This window comes from Elaeis guineensis, chromosome 10, assembly GCF_000442705.2.
Source record: "Elaeis guineensis isolate ETL-2024a chromosome 10, EG11, whole genome shotgun sequence".
Taxonomy (NCBI): Eukaryota; Viridiplantae; Streptophyta; class Magnoliopsida; order Arecales; family Arecaceae; genus Elaeis; species Elaeis guineensis.
Genome location: NC_026002.2, coordinates 22,944,559 through 22,957,467, shown reverse-complemented (window position 1 = coordinate 22,957,467; position 12,909 = coordinate 22,944,559). Strand labels below are relative to the sequence as shown.

Sequence of the window (12,909 nt, the reverse complement as noted above, 5' to 3'; positions counted from 1 at the left end):
TATTATATTTTATTTATTATCAATTTATCATTTATTAATTATCAATGTATTATTATTTATCAATTATTAATTTTTAATATAAAAAATTATCAAACAATAAACTCAACAGATCTTGAATTTAATTAAATATAATGTAACAAACTAATAATGAATCGATGATAATTATTTAAATATATTATATCAAAAATAAATAATTAAAAATATAAAAATATAAAAAAATTAAATAACCAAGCTAAACCAAAATTCTCGGTTCGGTTTTGATTCCTCTCTTATTCAGATCAATTTTGGGTTATCATTTTTCTATTATTCGATTTTTAGATCAAAATGACTCGAATAGGCTAAAATTAAATGAACAACCCTATCTCTCACATTAAACCACTCCTCTCACTTGATACACTCCCTCTACATATACCCTCCTTGATATAAAACTCAAATCAATTAATCTTTCCGAAGAATATCCTACTATAACCATATGATCAAACAGTCTCATTCCAATGCTCAATTGGCTGGTCTCTACCTTCTCAATCTCTCTCACACCATTCCTCTCCAAATTGCACTCAAAGCCAACTCTCCTCTCATCAAGTCTATCAGCCACCAGTCCCTCTATGATGCCCGGCCTGTGGCCCAGGACCAATCTAGTGCAGGGCCCACCCTGTGTGACAGACAATTCCCTAGTCTCCTCCTCCCTTTTGTGCCCTGAACCCCAACCATCGCGAAATGCTCGGGTTAGAATTCATGAGCTGATGATACTTCAGATCGTACTCTGAAAGGTTTGTAAAAGTAAAATTCTTGACATCCTAATTTCTGAACAAGCTTTACAGTTGCTGGTATATTATTCCATATTCACAACTAGATGGATTAGCATCATTTCTGAGAAACAGCAACATTATTTTGAAATTTTCTTAAAATATTGATTTCTTGTATTACTATTTTTAACTGTTAAACCTTCATTTTGGAGGTGAAATGTGCCAGCACAAGTGCTCGTTTTTCATTAGTTTGCAGCTGTCTTCTAGACAGCTACCCAACCACATCAACCTGTCTGAAACTACTTTAAATTGGTCGCCATCCATTTCCTATTCAAGCTTAGGTCTACTATCAGAGTAAATTTGTTTACTTGGTTTACTGCTTTAAATTATCCCATGCCATGTGAGCATCAAGAATAAAGGATCGGAAAATTACATCTTTAACTCAGTTATACCAGTCTAGAAAGAGAATGGAGAAGGTAAGGACAAATAAAAAGAGCAAAAGAAAAGTTCTGCCGCTGCTATTTCGCGGGATTGCTTGAGATAGTTCCTTGTTACCTTGCTCCACATTTTTTGTAGCTTCAATTGCCTGACAACCAGAGAGATGGAAGATGCTCAGAATTCACATTTGCATAGAACAGTATTAGTAAATCTAACTACAGATGCACTTTTATTTTGGAAATATTGTGCACGTTTACTAGAACTAAAAGTAAGTATACAATATGCATGAGTGCCACATGAAATGAGCAAGAAGAGTTCCAAATTACATGCATAAAAACTAAAATGCAAATAAAAGGGGGAAAAAACAAAAAACAAAGGACCATAAAAAGTTTATATTTTCATTATTGACTCTAAATACAAATAATTGGTTTGCATCACTTTATTTTCTTTCTTTTTTTCCCTTTTGTTGTGTACAGCTGCCTCTCATTAAACATAAAAGCATGACTGACTTTTCTCAAATGGAATAGCAGCCTCAAGGAATCGTCATCATTTCTTCCGAGCCCTTGTCCCATTAAACATAGAGCAACCACTAGTGGTTTCCTCACCATTGTCGAAAGGATGTTTGTCACCTAAAAGGATAACTTATCCATCATCTCATTGGTATCAATCCTTGGTGAAACATTACAGTGATTCTAAACACCTTGCAGTAACATCATCTAGAAGGAAAGCTGGCTTCAAATGATTGCTTCTTCAGTCTGCCAATGAGTTTCTATACTTCCAAACTACATAACCATATCAACATATGTGATCTATAATGGTGGTTGCTTTTTTTTTTAGTTACATATAATAGTTGTTTTTTAACCTCCACTCCAGCCTACGGATTCTTCAGATGCCCACAAACCACATAAAATGACAGACCACAAAAAATAGTGGTGGCAGCTCTACAAGTACTCACCAATGCCATCCTACTGGTAACAAATTCCTCTTATAGATCCTACCTAGAGAGAACTCCTGTACCCCTTATAGAACAGCTATGAAGCACGGTATGCCTATTTTAGACTTGTACCAGCACCAAGTACATTTTTGGTGTGGATATATTTCCGGTGCGGCAAAATACATGGCTTTTAGAGCCAGATGGTTGGTCGGTAGTGCATGGTGCTACACTTCCTTTACTTCAAGATTTTACTTTGAAACTTTTTAACCAATCTTGTTCTTCATCATGCTGTGAACGAAATGAAGCACTTATTCATTTATTCACTCAATGAGGAGGAATAAGATCAATCTAAAAAGAGCTGAAGATTCAATATATATACATACAAATCTTCGTCTTTTGTCTAGAAGAGTGAAGATTATCAAAAGGAGAGACAAAGATGTGGGACATTGGTGGAGATCAATTTGATTCATGTGACGGTGCTGGAGTTCTTGAGATTACAAGTTTGTCTCTTGATGAATCAAATATGGAGAAGAAGCTTTTTATTGATGATGCAGAGAATAAAGCAGTTGAAACTATTATCACTTGATTATCAAGACTTACTATTTTGATTTTCTATTTATTTAGACTGCTAGTTTATTTCTTTTCGTTAATTGCAAGTGTTTGTCTGTTTTTTATGATGATACTTATAAATTTAGTTGAGATTTGATAACTTAATTTTATTAATATTCGAATATTATATATATAATTCAATTTTTTTATATATTTTTATTAATATTGAAATATTATATATATTCAAATATTAATAAAAATATAAAATATCTAGTCGTATCCGTATCGTGATTTTTTCAATTTTTGCTGTATCGACATATCCGTACCATAAAGTATTTGTACCGCTTATTGATATCCATGCTTCCTAATAAAGCAGATACCGTACCAAAAACATCCTAATGCCAGGATTTTTACATTTCACCATTGTCCTCAACAAGTCCAACGGATAGTCCTGGGCCCCATATTCCACGTTAAACTCCTTGTGACTACAACTTGTAACTAATGCTGTAATTGGGAACTCAATACCTGTAGAAGTATAGAAACTTAGAAGTTACAAATGAGAGATTTCACGTAAAGAAAAGAAAAGGATGCTAATTGGCATATGGTCCACAGTCTGATTATATTATGTTCATGACTTAGAAAAAGAATCCAATATAACTAGCAGTAAGTAATATGTCCACTAATGAGACAAGGAACATAGTGAGTTATCTATCAGATAAACATAATGAATAAATAAATATCAACATTAAACAAAGAAGCTGCTAACCTGTTCATACAAATGCGCAATCTGCTGAGTCTCCTATAGAACATGGGTTGACATGAGATGATTCAATGCTGGCATCTCCACCATATTAGTTTCTGTTTCTTGAACAGCATCAAGAAGACTTGTCAACTCAACCTAATAAAGTGCAGAGTGAAAAAACATATCAATTGCCAAACAAGACCTTGAGTTTTCCCAAAATATATAGTTAAACTAAAATCAATTCTTCCTCAATTTAAAGATTAAATAACCTGAAGAGCTCGCGTTTCATCATCCAGAAGTTGATCCTGGACTTTCATGGGCCCTGAAGGTAAAACTTGCTCTCCAAGCTCTGTAAACTCCGGTTTAGAGGCTTCAAAAGATTTAGAGTCAGGTATCCTATGCATCTTTCTTTTTGGCATTGCTCTATTAATAGCATCCTGAAAGCGCATAGATCTAAGCCGGTCAAACTGAGTAGTGACTGAGTGGAGCTGCTCGCTCAGAATCAAAATCTGCAGTAAGGAAGACAATTAGCAGGAAAATTATAAACTTGTAATTCAATCTTAAAACCCAAAATATAAGTAAAGCTAACCAAGAGGAAATACAAATGGACACATCAAAGTCTTGCATCCATAGAAATTACCTTTGCCTAATGAATACTCAACAAAATGCTACTAAAGATATTCCATTAAGTAATGCAACATCTTTCAACCGATCCAAAAGATCTGATTGACCCCCTTCCATTCTCACTCGTAAGAATGAGAGTAAGCAGCATCAAACAAAAATGCACCTACATACCCTTTTTTCTTCCACCATGCTCGAACTGCCAAAATAGAAATCAAAAGCAAGCAATTCCTTTGCTGGTTGAAAAGGCCACTAGCAGTTCATACAATCACCTACAAATCACGTTTGTGAACACCCGATTGAGTTGTATATTAAATTCTTTCTTTAAAAAAAGAATGTTAGCAGTGTACTTGAATCCAATCTAGCTGAGCCATAAATCAACCATGTCAAACTAGTGATGGTACACTGGTCAATCCAACCTGATAACGGACAAGAAACTACCTGTCTTGCTTGATATGAATTCCCAAGGACATTTTGGGAAGTCAATCTAAATGAAATAAGGTTCAGGCTAACACATGAAAGAGTGTAGTCACCGTCAACAATTATCTTTCGTAATGGAGACAAATAAAATCAAGAAAGATATTTTTGAGCTGCAAAAAAATTGTTGTCATAATGATTCTTGCAAGGAAATATATGAATTTTCATTAAGAACAAACACTTCCTACAAAATCAAGATTCATGGTTGATCAATTACTGGAAATCCAATAGATGTAGCTGCATTTATTCCAATCAAGTTTTGCTATATAAGATATTAGAATAACAAAAACCAGCCACACCTACGAAATACTTCTTTATAGAGAAACATAGTGATTTCATTAGCCTAGCAGACTGACAAATGAGACGAAATGAAACCAAGCACTCACACAAGCACTGCATGATATCAGGAAACCAGGCAAATGTTGAAAGACCATCAACTTTGAGATGCATTATTTTTTTCATAATCTAACATTGATCTTGCTATCATACTAATAATTGACAGTAGACCATTATACTTTCAAGGGTACATATATCTTCATCTTTTTTTTTTTTTAGTCTACTGTTGTTATTTCATATATAAAAAAATGATTTCTATTTTCTCTAAAAAATTGAAAAATGACATCACAAGCAGCATGATAAAAGTTGGAGTACAGTTATAGAATAAAACAATTTGTTGATAGATTCTACAAAATATCTTATAACCAGCAATTTCAGCAAAAGGTAGCAAGAACAAACATCATTACAACTCCATTGTATTATTTCCAGGAATCATGCACAAAGAAAGGTCATTAATTCATACCACACCATGCTTGTGCGCTACCATATCAGCATAAGTATCATCCCGTATGTGAAGCCATGTCTTTGAATTTCCATTCTTCTCTTCATCATGTATTCTATTCTTAAGAATATCTATCTGGTCCTTGCATGCTTTTACAAAAAAACCAACCTGATAAGAGAACTCATAAATCAAAGATAAAAATGAATATCCCACGAGTGCTCCACCAGTCATTAAAAATAAGCCATGTGAAATGCATCATGGTATTGAGTAAAGATTACAAAAAATTGTTCCACAATTGAGGTAACATTTTATGTGCCAAATATTTATGTTAGGATTGTATGATTGCCTACAAAAGTAAATGAATAATGTCTTAATCAGCGGATACAAAACTAGTAGGACCTCTAAAGCTTTTAACAAGTATTCTGCATAAGACAACTAACAGAAAATCAAGAGTACATATTTCATTTCAGTAATGCCCTTCTCTGCAGTACATCTAGTTATGATGATCTAATGCCAAATCCGATGTCTACACCAAATAGACACCAAATAACACCACTTAAAGAAGAGGGCCCACTTATCCTGCATCAGACAACTAATAGCAAAGAATACATAGCGCATTTCAATAATGCCCTTCATACATCTAGTTACAATGACCATTTGTCAAAGTCAATGTATGCATCAATTATCATCCGCTACCTTCCAAGAGCATATTATTGAAGGATACTTTTTTGACAAGACATTAGGCAATCAACTGTTACTTAGGGACAGCATGCACCTGAATCTACTTAAAAAAAAAAAACATAAAGATAAAGTCCCTGAACATTGAATAGTTTAAATAATATCAGACCACATGCTAAAAAAGATTCGACCAAATCAAGGTGCTAAGGAATACAAAATTGTTAACTATGTTCAAAGGTGTTCCTGTCTACTATGTCCCTCACATTAATCTGGCTTTCAATTTGGGCAACAATCCATCTAGGTCCCAAGATCTGTAAAAAATGATTTATAACTCAAGCATGGAGCAGTAAGTAAATCAGACCATTTGCAGAAGTCAGAATCATCTTATATAATGGTATATCCCTGCTAATTGGAATATTTGGTTTACTTCCATTAAAAAACATTTATTGTCTCTTGGAACATAGCTCTTAACTTTGTTTTCTTGATAAAAAAGGAAAAAACATGGAATATGCCAACTATCAAGATACTGTTAGCGAAGACGTGCAACAGGCAAAAGAGATTGCACACACTATATTCATATAAAAAAACACTATTGATGGAACAAAACAATTTAATGACATATGTTATAGGGCCGACTAAAATGTTACCAGAGTTATGTGAATAACTCACTTCATGCTCAATGTTGTCCCTTTCTTGTTCTGTAATGCGATGCAAATCCACATAATCTTTCCGAGGCTTTACAATAAAATGTTCCAATTCTATGATGCTTTTGAGCTATAAACAAATACATAAAAATGTAAATATTAACCTCCCCTAAAATAACACATTTGTTTTTTTTTTTTTTAATTTAAATCTAAATGACAACAGTCTCACTGGACTGGGTAAAGAAAGAAAACATTAAAGGACGAGATGATGGGATGAATCAAGATGACAGAGCAACATCTCATACCGTCTTGAGTGCAGCTTTTGTAAATAGCGACCCTTGGGGTGGTTTGTGCATGATAAAGGATGCCAAGATTGCAGCCAGCTTAGACTGTCAAATGTGAAATGGGACCATAAGCAACTGTTGTTACAAAATTAAAAGTATTGAAAGCTAATGCATGTACACAAGTCGCTTACAATATAGGAATTTTGCAAGTTAATCCTAGGCTATGGCTTTGGATTCTAATTCTATAAGACAGTTTCAGATCCATGCATTAAATTCGAATTTGAGTATAATTACATAACATTTGAAGTTTTCATATGCCATTCATATGAATGATCAATAAGCTACTTTTGCTTGTGTTACAAGTATTGCTACTTAATATAATAACTTGAAGCATTAAATTTTATTTCCTAGAGTGGCTAAAAGAGCATAAATTAGGTTTAGGGCCTTTTTCCTAGCCACATCCGAAAGGAACAGAAAAAGGGTGTTGGAAGTAATCAACAACCTCACTATATCCAAGAGAAAGAGCCCCAGCACGGACAACATCCTTGAAATCTTCAGTTCTATCCCTAACATTTGCCATGATTTCACCAATTGTAAGCAAGCGTCCATTTTAGCAAGTGCTCATTGTTCTCTAAATTGCCACTTCCCTTTTCTCTTTATTTGTCCAAAATTTTATAGTATCTGAGGCAAACACAACAAATGAAAGCTATCTCAAATATGGCAACGTAATATCAAGCAAACAAACTAATCTAACTGCTGTCAAATTTTACAAAAAAGACAAAACTAAGTATATAATTCAAAAAGAATTTTCAGACTGCAGAGACACATACAGTGAACTATGCTACTTAAATTCAAAAGCACTCTAGCACCAAGCTGGTCATTCATATCCTTTCTGTATATGTAAAGATTTTGCGATATCCAAGTAATACATTACTCAAAAAAATCTGGTGCCGGCAAAAAGAAATCCAGTAAACAGTTTTTCAGAATTTTGACAATTGCAGCATTTGCCAATCTGGGGCTTCCAACTGATCCAATAGAAGAAGAAGAGAAGGGCGACATGGTTCACCGACGGTGAACAGATGAAAGAATTTAGTAATTTACCTTCTTCAAGTTCAGGCTAGTGTTCCCTTTGATTTCTCGATATAACCACCGAAACAATTTGAGTTTCAACTCACGAAGTCCTAGCATATATGGCTGCTCTACATAAAAATAACTATACTCAAATTCGGATTACCCACAATCTCTGATGCTTAAAACCACCAAAAGAAAGAAAGGAGATCAGATGATTGGAAGCAATCTAAATGATGGGTCCCGCCGGTTATTGGCTTATTAGGATTAGAGGGGAGGTTAGAGGAATAGGAGTGAAGAAAGAAGAGAAGATGATGAGAGAAAGGAAGGGAGATGGGAAGTGAGTTCGAGGAAGACCATGACAACCTCTGGTTATAAGAGATGGTCTACAACAGTCTTGGACCCGAGTTCATCTGGACCTTGATCTAGACCCAATCTATCTACATGCCATATGAGGGCCATGAATGAACAAATTTTCTGATTTTCATTGAATAGAAAGCAGTGGCAGATGAAGGAAACACAGAGAGCCATTGGCTACTGCCATAACATACCAAAGCAATGGAGATTAGCCTTTACAACCCCTTCTTCTCTGTCCCATTCCTAACAGCCCATCTCAACAGATGGAGATTAGCCGGCAGCTGAAGATTCCATAAATTTCTCAGAAATCAGCTCCATCTCCCATCCACTTTTCTTAAACCCTCAAAAGGCAAAACTCAAGGACTTCCATTGATGCCGGAAATAGAGCTCCAAAAGCTCCTAGACCCACCTGCAAACCACTCGAAATGATTCTATGACATGATATCTCAACACAGAAGCGATATAACCATCATGTAAGTCAAAAATAAAAATGATCTCTATACATTTTACTAGAAAGATCTCGACCCATGTCTCATTCCCAGTATTGCTTCCGATATCCAAATAACGAATGAAAGCAAAACTAACGATTGAGAACTAAATCAACCTTTAAACTTTTGTATCCAAGTCAAAGTGGCAACTAATGAAATTATTTTTTTCTGAAAAGTATCTGAAGCCAGTTCACTTAAAATGCTGCTATACGTGTCAGACAAAACTACAGAACTTTCAGATGTTGCGCCCCAAATCGTATGTGTAAATCCCTTCTCCCCATCTGTATCTGGCAGTAGCCTAGTTGCCTCACAAGCCTTTGCGATCAGGTGGAAAGGCCGGGCAGGTGGAGAAGCAAGAATTTAGGGAAGGGCTTAGAGTATATGAAGGCATTAAATTAATGGAACTTGGTAGGGGACAAAGGAGAGGAGGGCATACCGACAAATTAAAGATAAGGTTCATTCTCATACAACCATGTCTTCAGAAGGCGGCATAAACCATGTATGCAAAAGTAAATCCCCACAGAACTTCATGTGAGAACATCCACACATAAGGTTTGTTTTGCGCCCACCCCCCCGCCCCTGCCACAGGCCTCCCATCCCAAGACCTCTTCCAGCCCTCCTGTTGATCCCTCCTCGCCTATCTCACCGAGGGCTCCTCCTGGTGGCCATCTTAGATGGCAAAAGGTTGATGTGCAAGCTGATGGAAATTTGGAAGGAACAACCATAGGAGGAAGAGAAGAAGTACTGCAATGTTGAAGAAGCGCTCTTATGCCAGATGACAACGAGAGATAAAGACCAGACTACTCACACAATGGGACCAGAGAGTTAGCCGAACGTATTTACCCATCAAGCCACAGGTTCATGCTTGATAACAAATACCAAATGGAGAAATTTAAGAATTGCAAATGGAGGGAACATGACCGACTTGATCATATATTCAGTCAGGTCCACCAAAAAAAAGGAAAAAAAGAATGAAATGAACAGCATGGTTCACAGTTCGCACATTGATGGATCTGCACGAATTGGGTCAGTAATCTGGACGGACAGATATACTGTAGCACTAAGGATTGTGATTGGTCTTTATACAGGAGTGACCATCGAAGGTCTAGGTCAAATTTCCCCTGCTATCGTTCTTGGCTACCCATCAAGATAAACAACACCTTGTCAATTCATTAAACCCAATTCATACTTGCAAACAAGGGGAAAACAAAAGTACCATATTTACTAACTAAAACCCTGTCCATATCAGCCTAGGGTTCAAGATTCCAGTAGACCAATAATATTAATTAGCCATCACTTGTTTTACCAGCATTGATATTGAAAACGGCTCCAGTACAATACAGTAAATAGGGTGAGACAGCCACAAATGCAAACCCATATCAAAATTAACAATGCCTATGGATCCAGTTATGAATTTGTACTCACACACAAAGTAAAAGTACATGTTGCAATGAAAACAAATAAATAATATAGCTACAACTTTTTCCATATCAATCTTGGTTTCCAGATTCCAGTGAATGAGTAGTAATAACAACAATAAGCCACCAATGACATGAAGAAGCTACAAGAGAACTATGACTACACATAAATGTCTCGAAACCCTAATATAACACGAGCTCCAGAAATCCAATCCGATGTCTGTCATAATAATGAAATGATTATCTTGAAAGAAAACGAAATCCGATGGAAAAAGGAAGAAAATACCCAAATTCCTCGATAAGAACGATCAAAATGCCTACCTACTAAAGCCGCACTGGGAATCAAATAGGATCAGAGGTCCATACCTGAAAACTTCAGGCTTCTGCAACAATGGGGCCCGAGTCGCTAACAGCTCGTGGGATAGCGAGGCTTAAACCCTATACTGGATGGGAGAGGAGAACCAGCCTAGGTTTTGCGATGGGCTTGAGAGCCGCGGTGATGGTGGACGGCTGCGAGAAACCACCACGATTTATCCTTTCTTTGGGCGGGAGAGATGGTGGTATGAGAGACGTCAGAGGACCGTCGGAGAGGCGCAGCGGCTAATATCGGAGCCAGGTGCCGAGTGCCCGGTTTCGCAGAACAAAACTCATGCGGGGCCCGTCGGTCAAGTTAAAAAAAAAAAAAAAAAAAAAAAAAAAAAAAAAAAAAAAAAAAAAAAAAAAACAACCCGGAGAGAGTGGGGGTTCCGATTTTTCCGTGTTGGTTTTGTGCCGATTAAAAGAAAAATTTTAAAAATTACAGATTTTTTCTACTAAAAATATCATCACTTTCGTAATTAAAAAAAATAATCAGATATTATATGACCAAATATTTCAAAATATTTTTTTATTGATATATATTATATAATCAAATAATATATAATAAATAAATTAATTATTTAATATATATATATATATAAATTGATATATAGTTTTAGAATACGATGTCCACTAATGGTGTATAATGAGATAGAATATATTTAATAAATTAGTTATTTATAAATATAATATATATATTTAAGTAAATAATACATAGTTTCTAAAATATTATATTCACTAATATATACTATGTGATTGATAATAAATACTTGTTAAGTTATTGATATATATTATAAGCTTCTTTGATATTTATTCAACAGTGATTCAATATATATCTTCAAGTAAATTAATAGATAATTTTTATAACATATTTTTTACACAGTTCATACTGTATGACTGGATGATACATATTAAGTAAATTAATTATCTAACAAGCTAATATATATCTTTAGATAAATTGATACATAATTTTAGAAATATAATGTTCATTTGTTCCAATACATAATTTTCTAACTTCGTCTAATATAAGAAATTACATACATACTATTCCATAGATTCTATGAATTCTTAGATGCAAAGATCTTAGAAAATAAAGAGGGATTTGGAAGAGAAACAACTTGGGAGGAGAAGAAAGACCTCACTAATAGAATAGAAAGCTTGATAAAGAAGAGGATAGCTTTAGAGGCTTGACGAGAGATCAAGATAATGCAGACGACTCTTTTCATAGATAATCTCTCTTAGGTCATGCAATTTTTTTTATTTTTTGAAAAAACAATGGGTCTAATAGCTTGTTAGTAAGAGGAGTTCTGTCTTTTTAGATTTTCTCTTTAAGATAAGCGCCAAAGAAAATATGGCAAAATAGGGGTCCCACCCAATCTAATATTCTATAATGCCTACCCTATATGATTTTTGTTCTATTTCATACTCTTGTTCAGGCTAAAGTATGAAAAAGATGATCTATGTGGATATTCTTTTCATTTTGAATTTTTTATTTTCTAATTCATGCTGATGAATTTTGGTACAATATAAGTCTTGATGAAGACAAGTGGAGCATGGGTTCACACGGGCTTTAAAAGTTGAGAGAAGGAAGTCTGTAACAGCCCATTAAACTTGGTTTTCTGTAAGTAATATCTGCTAAAGCCACCATTTTCTAGCCTAGCTTGATGCACGTCTATCCCGATCGCCAAAGTTCCTAAACCACCTAAAAACATGACAAAAATTTATAATGAATGAGAAACAAGTTACAAGAGCATGGTATGAGATGCCATGCAAGGAGCTTGTATGTATTAGAATAATTTAATTTTTATAATTTTTAAAAATAATTAAAAATTTTAAAATCCATGTTTAAATAATTTCACATTGGATCTTTTAATGAAAATTGGCTTGCATTTAATTTTTTTTTTTTGGAGTTCTATAAAGGGAGTCGTATACGGTTCAAGTTACAAATATCCATCAACCCGTTTATTTGGATGCTTACAACTCCACATGGTTAGTTGAGTTGCTTGTAGGTCGTAATTCATGATCGGTCGACTCACAACCAAAATGGTTGCGGGGCGAGTTGCAAGTACTTAATTTGATATTTTATTATTTTTTTAAAAATCCCTATTCTATTTTTTCTTTCATTTCTCCTCCGTTGGCATGGCTGCCCGACCCTTGTCCTTTGTGCTGCCATGCACCACCTCTAGGCCCCACCCTATCCCTCTCCCTCAAATTTCCTATCCTCCTTAAGCTTTGCACAGCCACCCGCTCCCATCTCATGGACGCCTAGGTCCAGAATTGAACTCATGCTATTGGCAACGTGTCGAATGCTCCAACTTGGCATCCGGTCA

General features: G+C 35.1%; 1 protein-coding gene across 2 annotated transcripts; it reads right to left on the bottom strand.

Annotated features, from left to right (window-relative positions):
* Positions 1–1,093: 1,093 nt before the first annotated feature.
* Positions 1,094–10,862, bottom strand: LOC105059830 (syntaxin-81). 2 transcript variants are annotated; one of them, XM_073244941.1, is made up of 9 exons: positions 10,589–10,861; positions 8,511–8,725; positions 7,993–8,085; positions 6,913–6,996; positions 6,633–6,737; positions 5,307–5,453; positions 3,679–3,918; positions 3,434–3,565; positions 1,094–1,332 (listed from the first exon to the last, which is right to left on the bottom strand). In XM_073244941.1, the coding sequence occupies exons 3-8, from the start codon at positions 8,077–8,079 to the stop codon at positions 3,467–3,469; spliced, it is 762 nt and encodes a 253-aa protein (XP_073101042.1). In that variant the 5' UTR covers positions 8,080–8,085; positions 8,511–8,725; positions 10,589–10,861; the 3' UTR covers positions 1,094–1,332; positions 3,434–3,466. The 2 variants fall into 2 exon arrangements, with proteins under 2 accessions (XP_073101042.1, XP_073101043.1); XM_073244942.1 differs by lacking the exon at positions 1,094–1,332 and adding an exon at positions 2,918–3,192 and having other exon boundaries at positions 10,589–10,862.
* Positions 10,863–12,909: the final 2,047 nt, after the last annotated feature.

What these genes read in the sequence shown, in the direction of transcription:
- LOC105059830 (XM_073244942.1), bottom strand. Translation starts at nt 8,079, where the DNA reads ATGCTAGGACTTCGTGAGTTGAAACTCAAATTGTTTCGGTGGTTATAT. An exon ending in TAGCGCACAAGCATGGTGTG is followed by an intron (nt 3,919 to 5,306) that starts GTATGAATTAAT and finishes TCCTTACTGCAG; the next exon opens with ATTTTGATTCTGAGCGAGCA. An exon ending in ATGAAACGCGAGCTCTTCAG is followed by an intron (nt 3,566 to 3,678) that starts GTTATTTAATCT and finishes GCACTTTATTAG; the next exon opens with GTTGAGTTGACAAGTCTTCT.